The sequence below is a fragment of the Octopus sinensis genome, linkage group LG5 (assembly GCF_006345805.1).
Source record: "Octopus sinensis linkage group LG5, ASM634580v1, whole genome shotgun sequence".
In the NCBI taxonomy this organism is placed as follows: Eukaryota; Metazoa; Mollusca; class Cephalopoda; order Octopoda; family Octopodidae; genus Octopus; species Octopus sinensis.
Window position 1 is genome coordinate 37,799,165 of NC_043001.1, and position 20,986 is coordinate 37,820,150.

General features: G+C 37.5%; 1 protein-coding gene across 2 annotated transcripts; it reads left to right on the forward strand.

Annotated features, from left to right (window-relative positions):
• Positions 1–198: 198 nt before the first annotated feature.
• LOC115212404 lies at positions 199–20,707 on the forward strand. Of its 2 annotated transcripts, XM_036503120.1 has the most exons (6): positions 200–356; positions 5,040–5,141; positions 9,220–9,464; positions 14,318–14,384; positions 19,194–19,322; positions 19,776–20,698. In XM_036503120.1, exons 1-6 carry the CDS (start codon positions 290–292, stop codon positions 19,883–19,885), a joined length of 720 nt encoding a protein of 239 aa, XP_036359013.1. In that variant the 5' UTR covers positions 200–289; the 3' UTR covers positions 19,886–20,698. The 2 variants fall into 2 exon arrangements, with proteins under 2 accessions (XP_029637157.2, XP_036359013.1); XM_029781297.2 differs by having other exon boundaries at positions 199–356; positions 19,194–20,707.
• Positions 20,708–20,986: the final 279 nt, after the last annotated feature.

Genomic DNA, 20,986 nt, shown 5'->3' on the forward strand with positions numbered 1-20,986 from the left:
TGTTGTTGTTGTTGTTGGTCGTGGTGGTGGTGGTGGTGGTGGTGGTGGTGGTGGTGTGGTGGTGGTGGTGGTGGTGGTGGTGGTGATGGTGGTGATGGTGGTGGTGGTGGAGGATAAATTTGTCATAGCAAGGGTGACCCTGGGGGTTATGATCATAATGATAACATAAAATTTTACTTGATAACTTATTAATCAAAACTTTTAAAGAAGGAAGCTTTGAAATAACTTGAATGTTGTTTTGCTTGTTTATATAAAATAATTGTAACTGAGAGATTCAATTCCAAGCGGAATGTCTATATTACAAGTCACAAAAATTAGTTGCCTTTTACTGATTGGAATCCTTCCATATACATACGGTAAGACATTAATAGATTTATTTTCATGTAACAAATATGTCATATTAGTCTGTTTGATATCTATATACCTAGAGCAGTGGTTTTCAACCAGAGTTCCGCCAGTACAGTCCAGGGGTTCCGCAAGAAGTTACAAAACTGCTAAAATCGGCAGTAATTTTTAATTATCCTGTGCAGATATGTGTGCATAAGACTATTAAATTATTGCACAGGGGTTCCTCGAGCCAGTGGAATGTTTCCTTGGGGTTCCGCTCCAGCAAAAAGTTTGAAAAGCACTGACCTAGAGTATAAGGTAAGGTAAAAAAAAAAAACAGCACAATTGTATGACAATGGTTCTGAAAGACCTCAGGTGTACACACACATGCACACACACACTCACACACACATGCACACACACTCACACATGTTCACACACACACATGCACACACACATGCACACACACACTCATACAGGCACACACACACACACTTTCTTGTATATACACTCACTTAAAATACATGAACATGCACATATTTGTGCACACATATTTTTGCACACATACCCACATGAACATATCCATAAATATGTACATGCATTTACATGTAAACGTTAGGTGACAAGCTGACAAAAATATTATCACACTGGACAAAATGCTCAGTGACATTTCTTATGACTTCACATTTTGAGTTCAAATGTTGCCGGGTTGACTTTACTATTTATTATTTTGGGGTCAATAAAATAAGTACCAGTTAGGTACTGGGGTTGATGAAATCGACTTCACTACCCCTCAAAATTGCTGGCTTCATGCCAAAATAAAAGAATTTTTATATGTACACATATATATAAGAGTGTGCTAATTACTATTAGCACTATTTCATCCTGGTCTTGTGAAAGATTTTCTACCCACGTGTTAGTCTCATGTCGTACATCTACACATCTTTGTATCTCAGGAAAAGGTGACCTTTACTTTACACCCAAATGCCAGTTCACCAGAGACCACATGTTTTGGAATATGACCATCATCCAAACAACAAACATCTTCAACTTATCAAAATTGTTATTGGAGTGGGAAAAGCAAACATGGAGAATGTGCCTACCCTAGAAATCCCTTCCTGCCAGCAAATCTCAAGGATTCTGCAAGAACACCTCATATGGAACACATGAAAATTGTTGTTTTTGTGAAAAATGTGTTGTCCACAATTCACTGCAATAAATGATTGTACAAAGAACACAATCCTGACAAATGTATTTCTTAGCAAATAATCTCTGATGTTATTCTGCTATACTTTCCAAGTGAGTCTTGAGAGAGTAATAATTTCATTTCCAGTTGATTTCTTCCCAGTTTCCTTTCTCAGGCAATGTTATCTTTAGCAAAGGAGCCAAGGTATTGAAACTTATGAACTACGTCCAGTTACTTACCTTTGATTATAATGCACAGAGGTGCTGGAGTACTTTGTCTCATAACATGGATCGTCTTGTGACTGATTGTAACTCCTAAAAATCTGTCCATAATACATTTTAGACTTCTGCAGAGATTAAAGATATAGCTTCAACATCAGCAAATGCCAAGTCTCTGATAATAACTTTTCTTATCCCAGTTTTGACATTTAGTCTGGCTATATTGAAGATCCAGTCATCTTACTTATCAGATGAAGTCTTGAGTATTTGTTTTATGAGCAGCCTTACGAAGATACCATACTTATTCAACACTACTTTTCCCTCCAAATTCACAAGACATTGATCCATCATAGTATACAGAGCTCAACATTCCATTATGGAAAGACCTTATGATAAATTATTGGGTCATCCCATAAATAATGCAGTTTTTTTTATACTTTTACTTTTCAAAATTAAGATAAAGTTTTTTAATTTAAAATATACTCTCTTTCATTTTCTACATTACTCTTCCATCTGTCTGGTAGACATGCAATGCCCCTCTTCCAAAATTCACTTGTCCATGATGAAAACTACTCCTCCAGTACTGTTCTGACCTTGTCTAAAGAATTAATATTTTTTCTGTCCAAAGGATTTTGAAGACTGGAATAAATGATAATCAGATGGGGTAGTATCCAACGAATATGATGAATGGGGTATCATTTCCCATTCAAACTACTCCAACCTTTGCAATGTCATTCTCACTGTATGTAACTGAACATTAGCCTGATGAAAGAACACCTTTTGTTTTCAAACCAAAGATGGTTGTTTTTCTTCTAGTACTGATGTTGATAAATGGTTGAATGACCAAATTCAAGCTTCTCTGATAGTTCCTCAACAGTTACAGCAGGATTTTCTTCCACCAAGGTTTGCAGAATATCTTCATCAAACTCTACAGATCTTCCAGGACAAGGCTCATCTAGGCTGTAGTTTTCAGCTTGGAATTTCTGGAATTGACACTGGTTTATGCTTATTACCCAATCCCCAAATACTGCATTGATATTCTTTGCATTTTCCATTATGTTGTTGCCTTTATCGAACTCATAAAGCAAAATATGCCAAATATGCTCCTTTGTCACTTCCATTATAGCTTTGAAAAAATAACTGTTAAAACTGAACTGCACTCTTCAAAACTTGCACTAAGAATAAGTACAAGGTAAAATTACTACTTGCTTTTATAGCAAGTTGATGAAGGTATTTTATCCCATCCCCCTCCAATCTTTAGTTCATGCAAATGAAAAACATGCATTATTTATGGGATGACCCAATAGATTTGGTTTGCAATCAGTGAATGTTATCATCTTAAAAAGACCATTTTGAACAATGAAATCAAAAGCTTTGCTAGGTTAATGAAGGCTAAATATAATGGCTGATTATGTTCTCATTATTTTCTTGAACTTGATGCAATGAAAATACCATGTCTGTAGTTGATTACTTGGTATGTGATTGTGACTCAGGATATACTCTGTCAGCAAACCTTTGCCAACTAAAGCAAGAAGAAATATAACATAATAAATTATTGCAGTCACTACTGTTACATTTTGTTCTTATATTGTGCAACAATATTGGCATCTCGCATATCCTGAGGAACTGTGCCCTTTCCCAACATTGAATGAGAAGCTTTTGCAGAAGTACAAGGAAGATTGGCATGATGTTTTTAAAGACCTCTATCGAAATACAATTTTTGTGGGGGACTCTGCCTGATGGCATCTGATCATGAAGTCCTTCTATTATAGAGAATTCATCTTGTTTGATCATACATGGGAAACTTTGAATACCATCAAAGTTGATTGATCAACAAGTTTCTTTCTTCAATGATATTCAGTAAAGTTCCATCCATTTCTCTATCTATTCAGGTCTCTCTGTAATTATTGTTATAGATTTGGGCTTTAACAGAGCAATTTATTACTGATTGAAGTATCTTTTTTCTTTTTACCAGAGTACACCTCCCTGATATTACTTGTGTCTCAGGTTTTTAGGAGGGAGTTGGAGAGGAGTCAATAGTTATTAATGCCTATTCAGACAGTTACTTGAATTCTGCTTCTAGTTGTCACAAGTGTTTGGTGATTCTTGTAGAAGGCAAGATTTTTGTAGGCCTGAAGAGTCTATAATTTGCAGCACTGAAGTCACATAACCTTTCTAAATAGAATGAATGCCAATTATTGTGCTGCAGGATTTTTCTCAGAAGATTCTATTGCAGCAATGTGAAAGATTGTTTTGCAGTTGTCCAAGGGCTGCATGGCATTTAATGTTCTACAGTTTCTCAAGAAGACTTATGAGACCAATGAGTTAAAGTGGACAGGCTTTCCTGGTTTTGTATCGTTTGTTACATTCAGGAATATCAACCCCTCTGTCTTTGGTGCAGACAAGTGAATAGTCTATATCACAAACTGCCTTGTTTTAAGTCCTGTTCATCCTATCTTAAGTAGCTTTAACTATTATCATTGACCTTGTCAATGTTGTAACAATATAAGCAAATAGGCAATCTTCTTTTTATTGCATCACCTCTGGCATTAAAGTAGTGAAAAATTATCAAGGTTCTTTTTCTAGGAAATGTTTGGTGTGACTGTCCAAGTTAACATCGAAGTCATCAACAACAGTAAGTCTAGTGTCATACATATAGAGAAGATGAAATCTTGTGAAGGAAAAGCATACACTCTGTATCTGAGCTAGTAAGGCTTAAAGAAGTGTATTCAAGACAGCAAACAAAACACTGTGTCCATGAGTTTCATATTCTCTCTTGCCTTACCAGAAAAATGAGTAGACAGCTTTTCTTAGGCTCCTAGATTCAGTCTGACGGATATCTTGAAGAGCAACAGTGCACATAAAGATCTGACAAGAAGATTCGAAAATAGATTTCCGATGTCAATACAAATCCTTTGTACTGATTCTTTAACTTGAGCTAGTTGATGTTAAATAATCAATTTATCAGCATAGTTATATTATGATTTCTAATATAGGCATAGACCAAACATGTTGGGGCAACAGAACTTGAAAGATGAGAACTCTATTCTAAATGAAGGAATGTAAAATATTAGACTAAGTTACTTGTTTAATATGAAGTCTACAATATAAAAATTTTAATTCACTTACTCAATTAAATCTATTGAGAAAGGTATGAGCATCACAGAATCTCATTTCCCCTTTCTATATTAAACCTAATACTTTGAGTCTATGTAAAAACAAAAATTGATATTAAAAATAAAGTAAAATTATTCCAGTACACAATACTTTCAGAAAGCTAATAGTGTTTATATTTTCATAATATAAAGGTTCCTGGGAATGCAGTTTCCGAAAGGGAAAGTGTCATTGGTCTACTAGAGATGAATATTGCTCCTGGAAATGGACAAACAAGCAACTTGATGGAGTTAAAGGTGAGATTTTTTTCCCTTTTTTTCTCTGTAAGCTTGAGAAATATTAGTATTACAAAGTCTTATTTTTTCTTCATTTTCACACATCTTACTATTAATATAACAGTTCAAACAAAAATGTCTGAGTAAATATGAAGGAATATTTACATATTTATTAATCCCCAAGAAATAGCAGCCAAATTATTCTTAAATCACACTCTGGAAGCTCAGACTATATAAAATCTGGTACATAAATAGATGAGTTGGTCATGGTTGGAATTCACAAGGAGATCAAACAGAACCCAGTACCTTCCCAATTGATTCATCAGTTATAAGTTTCTTCTGATACCTACATTTGTGAAATATATACCCTCATGTTAATGACTTGAAACCAGAATTGACTGTTGTTGAGGGTTAAGTGGTTTTACACAAAGCATGATATTGTCTCAGACAGTTACTAAATCTCATTAATATACATATACACAACAGAAATGATACTCTAGGTTTTGGAATTTTTTCTATCTTTGTCAAGAGGAAAGGATGGCAAAAAAACATTTGCAGACCCTCAGAGACCAGTTAGATCAATTTTTTTTTATTCTTTAATTTACATCACATCACTTGTAGACATTGATTCTAACTTGAAAACAAATTTCCCTCCAGGCTTGTGAGATGACACGACACATGCCAACTCTGAGACAGTGCACAGTCATGAGACATTAAACAAATTTTCATTCAAATGTTAGATCAATAAAGTCTATGTTCAGCTTGAACATCTGTAAGCTGACATCTGCAAAAACAAGATATCTAGAGTGTTGATATGTTGGGGATGAAGGATTGTGTAAAGGAGTTAGTGTGCAACAGTAGGGGTTAGAAGATGAGGAAAGACAGGTGTTTTGGTTTGACTTGGTGGAAGTGGTATTAAGTAGCAAGGTTCATTGCAGTAGTGATAGAATAAGAAGAGAGAAGAGAGAATCATATTTCCAAGGCAGTACATTGGTGAATGAATCAATGCCAAAGCACTGAGATGACTTTGTATTAGTTAAGACCTTGGGTGTTTGTGTGCTTAGTAACAGCATCATGTATGACAAACAACCTCAGTGTATATATATATATATTTATGTGAGTGTTTGTGTGTGTGTGTGTGTGCATGTGTGCATGTGTATCATTACTATAATATGAATTACTATCACAAACTCATACATGCATACACTACACACAGGCAGAGAAACAAATATATATATATATATATATATATATATGCACACAAATGAGCAGTGAGCAGACAAACAAGAGAAGGACACTCAACAGATTTATTGGGAGTTACATTACATGTATGGATCAAACAAGTTGATTCAAATTCCTTTAGTACTTCAAGTTTCAAGCGTGATGCTAATCTTCAGCCATTGGAATTAGAATAAGATGTCGATGAAGGAGAGTCACTGTTTATTGGTGGGGGTCAGCCTGTGATTGGTCAAGAATATAAACTCATGTGGTTATGTACAAGGGGTAAGAGTATGCAGGCATGATGATGGGTGTTTCATCTCAGAAGTTACAGTGTCTCCAGAGAAAGTGCATTCTCTTTATCTTTGGATCTGAATGAGTATATGTGCTGGGAGTACCTTACCTTAAAGTCAATAGCTGTCATGCCCGTATAGTGCCTAGTGATATCATCAGATGATATAAGGGTAGTTCTATACTACAGCCCTTGAGAGGCAAAATCCTTCTAGAAAACAGGTGGTGAGGTTTCGGCAGTTGCAGGATAGGGTTGGGGTTTGTGTGGGCACATTATTGTGTCTGTTGATGCATGTGATATTAGATACAATATTGTCTAAACAGGAGTAACTCACTTTGACATTGTGGTGCTGACGAATTTGTAATACTTATGACCTCTGGGGAAATGTTTCTTAATTAACGACAGGAAGCCCCTGGCTACGTTGGTGGAAACTACTAGGTTAAATGGGGTGGGGAGTTAAACAGATTAGTTTCCTCTTCCTAACTGTCTTGGTGTGAGGAGAGAGGATTTGGAGATTGTCCACATATGTGAGCTTCTCAAAAAATCCCCTCCTAGACAAAGCATTGTTGTAGTGGGAAACAGTGCTATTAAAAGTCTCCTTGTTGGCCAATAGTTTTGATACCCATTTGCTAATACCTGAAAGCAGATTTCTAATTACAGCAGGAGGTGGGGAGTGGTTTGAGCTCTTGTGAATATATGCTGTTTCATCATTAGGCTTCCTGTACAGGGTGTACTTACCCATGTTCAGGTCTAAGGTTACATCCAAGAAATCAGCCATAATCAGGTTGGTGGTAACTGTTATGGACAGGCTGAACTCTTTGAATATTCATATTTAAGTCCTTCCTAAATGTATTCATGTCATGCTCGTTCATATGGCTTGAGATAGCCAGGCCATCATCCCTATACAGAACCAACATATATGGGTGGGTACGTCTCTTGGGGGTGTCCAAAATGTATAACCTGATGAAACAGCCAGCACCAAGTGGACTGTTGTCTACAGGGCACCACCATATTTCCCCAGCACTCCTAATTGCCAGCTCTGCCTCCATGAAACCTGCATATCATCTATCAACCTGCAGTCTCCATCAACAAAAACTACAATCTATCCTATTTCTATCACCAAAAGGATGTCCTTCTGATAAATTTCAAACCACTGGCTGCTAACAACCCAGATATACCTCCTTAGTACCAGCTACTCCCCTGCACCGCCTGTACCAACTAACTATATCAGCCCCATGAGCAGGACCGAAATCCTCAATCTCCAACGCTTCTCCATGCCTGTCTAACTGCATACTCTCACCCCTTGTACAGAGCCAAACAAGTTTATATGCATGCATGCGCATGTGTGTGTATGTGAATGCATGTGTGCATCTGTAAATCATATGCATGCATACAGATGTATGCACACTAGTGTATATGTGCATATGCTCATGCATTTGCACTCATGCATGTCCCTTTGAGCAGGTGCATGTTCATGTGTGCTCATGTGCACTGATGTATGTGCATGCATACTCATGTGTATGTGCACACATGTGCATATGCTTGTGTGCATCTGAGTAGATGCTTGCATGCACATGTGTATGTGCTTGAATGTATGTGTGTGTGTATGTGTGTGTGTGTATGTGTGTGTGTGTGTGTGTTTGTGTGTGTGCGCATGTGTGTATATGTGTGTGTGTTGGTGTCATAAGTATTATTATCACCAAACTCATACATGCATACATACAGAGAAACAAACAGATATGTATATGTGTGTATATATATATATATATATATACACACACATATATATTGAAGATATACTTTTCTGGAAAGTGATTTCATCTGAGACAGTGAATTGAAATGTTAAAACTAAAACAATTACAGCATGGGGGAGATATATTAGACATTCAAAATGCACAGAGACTGTTAACTTCACTTAAACATATATTATTTGGTGGATGTCAAACATTTCATTTGGGACACGGTTGTTGTCAGTATATATAGTATATATCAGGGTTATAAATACATTTTTAGTCATTCTGATTGTCATTGTTTGGCACTGGTAGTTGGTTCATTAAAACAGTATGTGTTTGTAATATACAAGGTTTCTCTTTCTTCTTCCTTTGGTATTGTATTGAACAGCAAGTCAGAAATGACAACAAACAAAAAAATGTATAAGTTTCTAACCACAGGTTGACACAAACTCTACAAAATCAGGTTGGGGAGCAAGTATACTTGTGGATGGAAATCTTGCTATTTTACACATGTTTAATTTACTGAAAACAGAAAAATAAGATGCACTTAAATCTTTATGATAAAATTTTATGTAAAAAATGTAATAGTTATACAATCTCCCAACTTTGCATGTTTTTAAAGATATGATTTTCTAATTAATGATATTATAATTTCAAGATTTCACATAATGAGATGTTGATTGTATCAGGGGTAATGGATAAATACATGTATTCATATGTTGTAAATTAGTACATTAAGTCATGATCTGAAGTATTTTTATAAAAATTTGTTTGTCTTCATGTAAGTATTTGCTTATCTGTCTCTTCATCTATATATTGGCCTATCTGGCTATCCATCTTGCATTGTTTTACCTAGGTTATATGGTTTCCACTGGACAAAGCAGATGTACATCACAAATGAAATGGAAAGCGGCTACTTGGGGAGAAGCTGGGAAGCCTTTTTCCTTCTTATATCAAATAAATGGAAATGGTAAAGTTAACTTAACAGTAATTTGTTTTGAATATGGTCTCCTTGGGGATACTCCTCATAAAAAATGGACTTGTAATGCATCTCCAGCACATAGATGGACAAAGGCTCACATAAACTGCCCTTATAATTTGGTAAGAATTCCTTATTGTCAAAATTCTTTTGCTAATATCATTTCTCTCTCTCTCTCTCTCTCTTTCACATAGATGCACACATGGATACATTAATTCACACACACATACACATAAACACACACACACATGGACACACGAGGTTACACAGACATAAAATGGACACATGAATACAGACACACATGCATGTGCAAATGCAGTAAACGCAGACACATGGACATGCATGCAGACACACACATAAATACATACAGACACACAAGCACATGCTCATTAACATACACACATGGACACATACACATGTACACACACATGTGGACATACACATGTGGTATACACACATACACACACACGTGCACACACTAACACACACACACACACACACACACACACACCACACACACACACACAAAACCAATTCTATTGCTGTTCTTGCCTGAAAAATGGTAGGATGATTTCGTTTGGGAAAACCAATGCACTTTATCAAGTGATGGGAGCTTTGCCTCATCTCCTTATACTAAGGACAGTCATAATGTGAACTAAGCTGTAATTCAACAAGGTTTGCTACGAAATGTATGATGGGAGTGATAAGAAGAAAATACACATACGTCTGTTTTTATAAACTACCACAGTTCATTAGGCCAGAGCTTACATTTGGTTTCTGAGGTATTAAGTAGATGACAGTTAAAAAAAACTAGCTTTGAAAACGATATCTCATTTTGTGGGTAACACTTCCCATAGAAACTTATCACACAAATTCATGCTGTGCCCACTAGGCAATTTGAAGCACAGCTACAGCTAATAATCCTTTGGAAATAGGAAGTTTCAGCCAATGAAAGTGACATGATATTCTGTTAAATCAAATACCTAATTGCATACTAAATGGAATTCACAAAAAATTCGTTAAAAATTTATATTTATGCCTTATTTTGACAGAAAAAATATTTAGAAAGTAGTTTTTATTAGCCAGGACAGTGAGAGTAATAGGCATGTTTCTATCTTATAGAACTTCATCAGCAGAGCTTTGTCAGAACAAAATTTACTTGATCAATTGACAATAGATTTATACATGGATAAAATATTTTTAAAAAATAGCAGAAGAAGCATCCCCAGCAATATCTGTTGTAATATCAAAAATTTTCAGATGCAGCACAAATTTTATTCAGTGAAAAGGACACTGCTTTGAACAATGAAAATTTTGACTCCACATTACAAATAAATGTTTAAGTGAAGTTATTGGTCTTGTATGATTCTAAATGGCTAATTTATGTCTTCTGCATTGCAATCACATTAATTTGCCTCGTATCAAATAAAACTGAATCAACAGATCTGACTATTATTTTCAAATGGATTAAAATAAGCAAAGGGGCAATATTCTGGTAGCAGGACATGAGTTGCCAGAATCTTGACTAGTTTTTCAATACTCTACCAACTCAGCCAGAAAATAAGAACAATAATTATTTTCACAGAGTCTGGTGGGTAATTTTACTTGCCACCAGCACGAGGACCAGTCAGGTGGTACTGGCAATGGCCACACTCAAATGGTGTTTTTTACATGCCACGTGCACAGGGGCCAGTCCAGTGGCACTGGCAATGACCTCGCGCGAATATTTTTTCACATGCCACTGGCATTTTTATGTGCCACCAGCACTGAAGCCAGTCAGCTTTCTGGCAATGATCACGCTCAGATGGTGCTCTTAGTGCTCCACTGGCATGGGTGTCAGTCATCGACTTTGATTTCGATTTCGATTTCACTTGCCTCAACAGGTCTTCACAAGTAAAGTTTAGTGTCCAATGAAGGAAAGGTATGCATAAGTGGGCTGGTTACACCCCTGACATAGGCCATGGGTTATGGTCTCACTTGGCTTGCCGGGTCTTCTCATGCACAGTATATTTCCAAAGGTCTCGGTCACTAGTCATTGCCTCTTATGTGTCCATAGCTTACACTGGGTACATCTTATAGTGTTTCTACCTACACCTTTTCTACAGATCGAGCAGGGCCATCTACCTGAAGGGATTTGTTATTTGACAGCCTTCCTACTGATTAGGACTTTGGGTTTAGCTAGGTTGACTCTAAGGCCCTTTGTTTCTAATCATTGCTTCCACACCTGAAACTTCTCCTCTAGTTCTCATAGTGACTCAGCAATTAGAGCAAGGTCGTCAGCATACAGAAGCTCCCAGGGGCATCTTGTCTTGAATTCCTCTGTTATTGCCTGGATGACTATGATAAATAGGAGGGGGCTGAGGACTGAACTTTGGTGGACCCCTCCTTCTATCCAGAATTCTTCACTGTACTCATTGCCAACCCTCATCTTACTGACAGCATCTCTGTACATGGCTTGCACAGCTCTCACTAACCATTCATCTATCCCTAGTTTTGTCATTGACCAACACATAAGGGATTGGGGGACCCTGTCAAAGGTTTTCTCCATGTCAATAAAGCCAGGTACAGAGGTTTATCTTTGGCTAGGTATTTCTCTTGCGGCGAGCTAGCAGAAAGTTAGATTGCCGGGCGAAATGCGTAGCCGTATTTCGCCTGTCGATACGTTCCGAGTTCAAATTCCGCCGAGATAGACTTTGCCTTTCATCCTTTCGGGGTCAAATAAAGTACCAGTTACGCACTGGGGTCGATGTAGTTGACTTAATCCCTTTGTCTGTTATTGTTTGTCCCCTCTGTGTTTAGCCCCTTGTGGGTAGTAAAGAAATAGGTATTTCTCCTGCAGCTGTCTTACCAGAAATATAGCATCAGTGGTGCTTTTCCCTGGCATGGACCCAAATTTCATCTCATCTAAACTGACTCTCTCCCTAATTAGTTGGGTTATGACCCTCTCTGTGACCTTCATTATCTGATCCAACAACTTGATACCTCTGTAATTGTTTGTATCTAAAGTGTCACCTTTATCTTTGTAAAGTCAACCTAGCTAAAACCAAAGTCCTAATAAGTTGGAAGGCTGTCAATTCACAAATCCCATCAGGTAGATGGCCCTGCTCGATCTGTAGAAAAGGCATAGGTAGAAACTCTGTAAGATGTACCCAGTGTAAGCTATGGACACATAAGAGGTGCAGCAATATTAAAGGAAGGCTAACTGGGAAGATAGATTTTGTATGTGGCAGATACTCAGAAGCAATAAACACTGAAAATATGCAGGGAACAACTTCCGCTACATTCCAGGGAGAAAAACTGTAAGTAGTTGATAGCTTCCATTATCTAGGTGACCAAGTCAGTAGCAGGGGTGGATGTGCTGAAAGTGTAGCTGCTAGAATAAGATTAGCCTGGGCAAAGTTCAGAGAGCTCTTAGCTCTGCTGGTGACAAACAGCCATGCTACATGGCAGTGAAACATGAGCCGTGACTGCTGAGGACATGCGGAAGCTTGTAAGGATTGAAGCCAGTATGCTCCACTGGATGTGTAATGTCAGATGCATACTCGACAGAGTGTAAGTACCTTGAGAGAAAAGTTGGACCTAAGAAGCATTAAATGTGGTGTGCGAGAGAGACAACTGTGCTGGAATGGTCATGTGGTTAGAATGGATGAGGATAGCTGTGTGAAAAGGTGCAACACCCTAGCAGTTGAGGGAACCTGTGGAACAGGTAGACCCAGGATGACCTGGGATGAGGTGGTGAAGCACGACTTTCAAACATTAGGCCTCACCAAGGCACTGACTAGTGACTAAGGCCTTTGGAAATACACTGTGTTTGAGAAGACCTGGCAAGCCAAGTGAGACCATAATCCGTGGCCTATGTCAGTGGTGTAATCAGCCCACTTATGTGTACCTTTCCTTCATTAGACGCTAAACTCTGCTTGCGAAGACCTGTTGAGGCAAGTGAAATCGAAATCGAAATCAAATTCAATGACAGTACCGCATGACTGGCATCTGTGCTAGTGGAGTGCTAAGAGCACCATCCAGGCGTGATCATTGCCAGAGTAGCTGACTGGCTTCCATGCCAGTGACACATAAAAAGCACCATTCGAGTGTGATCATTACCAGCATCGCCTCATTGGCACTTGTGCCGGTGGCACATGAAAAAATATTTAAGCGAAGTCATTGCCAGTGCTGCTGGACTGGCTCCTATGCAGGTGGCATGTAAAAAGCACCATTTGAGCATGGCTGTTGCCAGTACCACCTGACTGGCCCTCGTGCCAGTGGCACGTAAAGGCACCCACTACACTCTCGGAGTGGTTGGCATTAGGAAGGGCATCCAGCTGTAGAAGCTCTGCCAGACTAGATTGGAGCCTGGTGCAACCATCTGGTTCACCAGTCCTCAGTCAAATCATCCAACCCATGCCAGCATGGAAAGCGGACGTTACGCGATGATGATGATTACATAGTACATCAAATGATATAACCAGACTGGGATATAATTGTACCACCCTACCTTATAACTGGATAGGTGTATACCATCTAACTGGTCTGCCCTGTAACTGGTTTGCCATATAACTAGTCAACCGTATATCTGTTCTGCCATAAAGCTTGTCAGCTTAAATTCTAACTTTACAAAAAAACACAGAAACAGTTGCTTCCCTGAACAAACTGCTTTAAGTTATAACTTAGTCTGACACCCATAACACTTCTACTATACCATATCAACTTGATACAATAAATTCCTTGGAATCACGAGACTCAGTTTTGGAAATAACTTCTTCATTGATCTTTGATCTAGTACTTAGAATACCTGGATAATTTTCTGAACAAGCAACAGCAACACAACTACAAAATTCTCTACTACATGTTTAATTATAATTAATAAACATTAACCATACAAATAAAGAAAATGATTCTTGAAGCATCCATTCCTGCTACTGAAGGATTATGTTATTTTGAAAGTTTTCAATCTCATTCTATTTTTATTCTGTTTTAGGATAAAATCATTATTGAAGCTGAGTTTCATGGCAAATCAAATGTCATGATTGGAAAAATATGGAATGGTAAGTAAGTTAATTGATATTGAAATCATGGCCATCCACACATACATGCATGTCCTTTATGGTCATGCACCCCCACACTGACACTCAAATTATCTAACCCCTCTCAAAACACCCCTGTCTTCCCAACACTCACGCAGCCCCCCTCCTCACTCTCATGTGCCTATCCACACACTCTCCATACTCTCTCTTTGTTCCTTACTCCCCACTCCAAGCCACTCAACACTCTCATGGCACTCTCTTCCTCTATCCTCTATCCTCCTCTATCCCCTCTCTATAATTTATACCCTACTCTACGGTTCACTGAGGGTAGGCTCCAATACATCTCCCACACCATCTATTTCACTCTCTCTCTCTCTCTCTCTCTCTTGCTCCCTCACTCTGACTCTCTCTTTATCTTTCGCTCTCTTTTCCACCTTCTTACTCCTTCCTGTTCTACTGGGTGGCCAAATATCTCCTCTATAGTAAAACAACTATCCCTCTCTCTCGATCACACTGTAACCTCTTACCTGGCACACAACTGCATCCATCAGTTCTACTCCCTCTCTCAACTAAGAGGTCTTTCTCTTACAAGTTACTTGGCAACCCTCTGATGCTGGTGCAACATAAAAAGTACCTGTGCCAGTGCCGCATATAAAGCACTCGAGCTGGTGTCATGTAAAAAGCACCCGGTTCACTCAGAAAGGTGATTGGCATTAAGAAGGGCACCCAGCCATAGAAACCATGCCAAAACAGACAATTGAAACCGGGTACACTTCTTCTGCTTACCGACTCTTGTCAAGTCATCCAACCCATGCCAGCATGGAAAACAGATATTAAATGGTGATGATGATGATGATGATGATGACAATGACTACAACAACAACGGCAATAACAACAGTGATGGCAATGACAATGGGAACAGCAATGGTGATGAGGATGATGACGACGATACTTCTGATGACAATGATGATGATGATAATATGTGAGACAGACAAGTCAGAGATAGACTTATGAAACATGGGTAATAAACTCAAGCCTTAGTTGAAGCACTAAACTGTATAGCTACTACCAATATCATTGTTGGGTAGTGAGAGTATCCAACTGTAAAATAATTCTATTTATTGAAACATCTAAATTCATACTTCTCTGCAACTGTTATTCCTAGTAAAATATAGATGTAAAAATGACATGTGAGAGAGAGAGAGATATTCTTACCTCACTAGTCATGAATTTGTTTCTCAATAAATATTTATTGCACTGATCCTTCAGTGAAAGAAAAATCAACTCAATATATACAGGGTACGGTCAATGAATTTTTGTCTAAATTACGCAAAAATGAAAATAACACTGACATCTCATTTTAACAGATATATTTACCAAAATTACATTAAAATATCTTGAAATACTAAGATTAATTTTTTAAATAAAATCACCATTGGCTTCAACCACAGCCTCCTGATGACTTTGGAATTTCCTGCAACTCGTCAGGATGGTTTTCCTGTTTAAGCCATAATCCTTGCCTTCAGTTCATCTTTGGTGTTACAAGGAGTTTTGTTGGTCTGTCACTCAACTGCACCCCACACATAATAATCAAGAAGGTTGCAGTCTGGGGAGTTAGGTGGCCAGGTGTTAGGAGTGGTGTGGTGACAGAAATTGTCTGACAGTCATGACTGAGTTCTCCAGTCTGTGTGGCATGGTGCAGAGTCCTGTTGCCAAACACCAGGTCTTCCAGCAGCCATCCTCTTGACTCAGGGCAGCACTACCTCCTCCAGGCACTTGATGTAGGCCTCCATGTTGTGTCTGAGGCCATGTGGGAAGATGAATGGAGATATAACATTGCAATTATCAGTGGTTATTCCAAACACCATGATGTTGACAGGATATTTGACTTTCATCACTCTCTGTACATATTGGGTGGGATTTAGTTTGACACCCAACACTCTGAAATGTTTGTATTGGAGCTTCTGGTGCAAATGCAAGCAGTACAGCATGTTGTTTCCAAATTTCTGTCAGAGTGAATTGCATCATAGTGCTCTTTTTCTTAAAGACAGTGCCCACTGACCCTACTATAGTGTGTAGTCGACAAAGTCAAAAACAAACAATGTGCATGTGTGAAAGTAAAAATATAAAATGGCAACAATTTACCCATCACACCCTGTATATCCAGGGTGTTAAGGCTAAATATGACAGTTTGCATAAAAGGAAGAGAAAACACAATATCTCAACCAAAAATAATAGTATTTACTCAAAGCATCTGACCCCAACTTCCACCATGGCCTGAAGATGGCTCCGAAACATGGCAAATATGTTCCTCAATGTGTTCCTAAGAAGGTCTTTGAACACCTCCTTGGTCTTGGCCTTGGCTTTGGTGTTGTAGGGAGAGCATTTGGTGATTTTCTCAACCATGTCCCACATATAATAATCCATGGGATTACAATCAGAGGAATTATAAGGCCAGAAATTGGGGATTGTGAAGTAGTAGCACTTCTGAGTCTTTCAGGAAGTATGGCAAGGAGTCAAATCCTGCTGCCACACATATTGCATCTATTTATCTTTGAAATGCCTGTATCCTTGATCTTTTATCTCTTACTTGTTTCAATCATTGTTTCAAACTGTGGCCATGCTGGGGCACTGCCTAGAAGGGTTTTAGTTCAACTAATCAACCTTAGGACTAATTTTTTAAAACCTAGTGCTTATTCTATCAGTATTGTTGTGATTTTAGTTTTGATCACGTGATTTTGATTGTCTCTTTTGCTGTTATATGACTGCAGTGCGACTGCGCGGAGTTCTGTTCTGTTTGTACAAAGTCAGAAAACAACACAGCTCCCATGACTTTCGGAAACATTTTTTCACGCTCAGAGTTGCTGAAGCATGGAATAAACTGCCTGCGTCAGTTGTTGACTGCCATGACACTGCATCCTTTAAGGCCCTCATGCTTTCCGAAATCCGCCGAAACTACACCTGATTATATATACAATTTAGATGAGTTGTAGTGCACCTGAGCACTGTACACAATTATTATTATTATTATTATGACGTGTTTTGTGTTGGTTTTTAGTTAGCCAAGACTGTAGCAACTTGCTACATAAAACTGTTATTGTGTTGAAGTTTGATATTCCAGTTTAGGTTTAAGACAATTTAAGCAACTAATTATAGCTAGAGAGAGAGAGAGAATGGACAGCAAATTTATAAAACCAAATTTGTTCACCACTGATCCAAGTTCGAGTCAAGCTTCAAAAGAATAGAAATATTGGTTCAGAATTTAAAAAATTTTTTAGAATCATTTCCTGCTGAACCACCTATCAGGGATGAAAGCAAACTTAGGTGTTTAATAGCATACATTAATAAAGATGTTTACGAACTCATAAGTGAATGTGAGAATTATGCAGAAGCAATTCAAACTCTGGAGAGACTGTATGTGAAACCCTTGAACGTTATTTTTGCAAGACACTTTTTAATGACAGACAGACAAGAACCAGGTCAATCAGTTAACGTTTATTTACCTTCCTTTCTCAATAGAAACAGTGGGTCTTAATGGGTTAAACTGAGTTTGTCTTTCAGTTCATTTAAACCTTGTCATTCATGTACAAACACATCTGTTTCAATAATAAAGATAATTCATATTCATACTCAAATGGTGGATTAGTTATGCCACACAGCTGGACATTACACATAAATTTTATATGAATTTGCACTCAGCCTTTGCATATAGTTTACCAAAACAAATGAATATATATACTTATGTTCAAATAGCTTTAAGGAAGTTATACATTGTTATATGAGTAATCAGTTCTGAGTGCAATGCTTCTTATAGCAGAAACAGTTGTAAGCTAATGAAAGTGATTACATAATTCTTGTTCTATTGTCATTCCTCAATTATATTACATTTTGTACTGGCCAGACACTTTACTAAGGATACTTATATGCTAAAGTATAAATATACTGAGGCCGAACAATTGGCTCTTAGTATCACTACCCAAAGGGAAATCGTTACACAGATATGACAGAATTAAATAGACAAACCATAAATAAAGTATACAGTATACAGAGCAGCTCAAGTCTTTTTGAATTTAATTAATTATACTAAATCAAACATATATTCATTAAGCTTTGTCCAATGTGTTTGGTTACACACTGCTTCCATAGTTAAAATCTCATGTTGCTTGCATGAAGTATACCATGTACGTTTCCATTTTCTCAAATATAATGCAAAGTACATCACTAACTTTTTAATGTTTAAATCTCAATGCCATCAAGTCACTGGAAACGTGTTTGGATGTGACAATTACAGCATTTATTCATACATAGCATGTACTCAAATGTAATGGGAATTGACTTTGCAGATGTTCTTTATTTCCTTGTAGTTGGGATAAAATTAATGAAAAAATTGCATATTTGAAATGTATGTACATTCTTACACAGACACACATTCACTCACTCATATATTGCACACACATATTTAAATATGAATGTGTGTGTGTGCGTGTGTGTGAAAACCTTGAGATCCCACTTACTACGATTTTTTATTAGTGGTTGGTGGTTGTATGGTTGTAGTTGGTGCAGGTGTGACGGTGGTTGTTGGTGTAGTTGTAGTTGTTGGTGTGGTTGTTGGTATTACAGTTTTTTTTACAGACTGCATGAGACTGTTACTCTTATCTTACAGAGACATCCACCACTATGTATAGTTCTGGAGCCCACAGGTGAAATCCACCTTCTAAGAGAGAAAATTGTAAGAGATTATGACTATAACAAATATGATGATGTAAGGAATAGAGATTATTTCTGTTTCCATTCATGCCATTAAATTTAATTTTAATTCTTTCTTTTCAGAAAATGGGCCCCAAACAGAAAATTCTTGTCCACCAGTTCCACCCACAACCACACAAGCACCAACTACCATCACTCTACCAACAACTACAACCACACCAACAACTACAACCAAACCAACAACAACAATGCTAATGACACCAACCATCAAAAGAACCCTTTCACCAAGGACATCAACAAAAGGTATAAACCTCCCAAGTTCAATAATGAGTACAACAATGGAATATCATTCAAGCAAAACTATATCAAAATTATTTACAACTTTCCATCCTGGTAAAGATATTTCAACAGTTTCAATATTGGACATTATAAAGAACAGTACAAAGATGTTTAATACCAATACTCCTTCGCACAAAACATCTATAGCATCTACAACTAACAATATACTACCAACAACTTTATTTCATCATAACACAAATGGATATAAACAGAATGAGACAACACTTGAAGCAAATCAAGTTACCAAACCAAGCAAAGGTTTTACTGTTTACACCTCAGGAAGGGATAATGTCACATCTTATTTTACCACTGAGAGTAGCAGTAACAAATTTGATGAACTGAAAAGCTAGCTTCGCAAGAAAATAATAATTATTCTTGCATCCATTTTTGGCATTCTAAGTGTTTTAGCAATTATCTACTTGATTGTGCGGAGCATACGGAGATCAGATTTGCTAAATGAAAGGAGATTGGTGTAACCGGTTTTGATCGTAGATAGACCTGCTTAATAGATCCTGCATTTAATTTTGTCAGCCAACACATACATACACTCACACTCATGTAGTGAGTCAATAAACTATTGGTATGCTAAATAAGCAATAGAAATTTACAATAAAGTATACAGTAATCAGAGCAGCACTAATCTTTTTGAAATTAACTGATTATACTAAATCAAAAATATATTCATTAAGATTTGTCCAATGTGTTTGGTTACACACTGCTTCCATAGTTAAAATCTTGTGTTGCTTGCATGAAGTATACCATGAACGTTTCCATTTTCTCAAATATAATGCAAAGTACATCACTAATTTTTTAATGTTCAAATCTCAATGCCATCAAGTCACTGGAAACGTGTTTGGATGTGACAATTACTGCATTTATTCATCCATAGCATGTACTCAAATGTAATGTGAATTGACTTTGTGGATGTTCTTTATTTCCTTGTAGTTGGAATAAAATTAATGAAAAAAATTGCATATTTGAAATGTATGTACATTCTTACACAGACACACACTCACTCACCCATATATTGCACACACATATATCAACATATGAATGTGTGTGTGTGTGTGTGTGTGTGTGTGTGTGTGCGTGTGCTTAGAGCTTTGGTAAGCTGAACAACAGCAATTTGTTTTCTTCTACTACAAAATCTCTTATGGTGACAACATGCCCTGTAATTTATTCACAAAATCATTTTTCATACCAAAGTAAGGCTAAGTAACATGTAACCTTTACTCTCTCTCGCTTTCCTTTTTCTTTCATTTTTTTGTGTGTGATATTTTACTCTTTTTTACTCTTTTACTTGTTTCAGCCATTTGACTGTGACCATGCTGGAGCACCACCTTTAGTCGAGCAAGTCGACCTCAGTACTTATTTTTTGTAAGCCTTGTACTTATTCTATTGGTCTCTTTCGCCAAACCGCTAAGTTACGGGGACGTAAACACACCAGCATCAGTTGTCAAGTGATGTTGTGGGGACAAACACAGACACAAAAACACACACATATACATATATATATGCATATATATGACGGGCTTCTTTCAGTTTCCGTCTACCAAATCCACTCACAAGGCTTTGGT

Bases quoted from the DNA above. Each gene is read 5' to 3' on its own strand.
- LOC115212404 (XM_029781297.2), top strand. From the start codon at position 290: ATGTCTATATTACAAGTCACAAAAATTAGTTGCCTTTTACTGATTGGA. The intron at 5,142-9,219 runs GTGAGATTTTTT...TGTTTTACCTAG, and splicing joins GCAACTTGATGGAGTTAAAG to GTTATATGGTTTCCACTGGA. The intron at 9,465-14,317 runs GTAAGAATTCCT...ATTCTGTTTTAG, and splicing joins TAAACTGCCCTTATAATTTG to GATAAAATCATTATTGAAGC.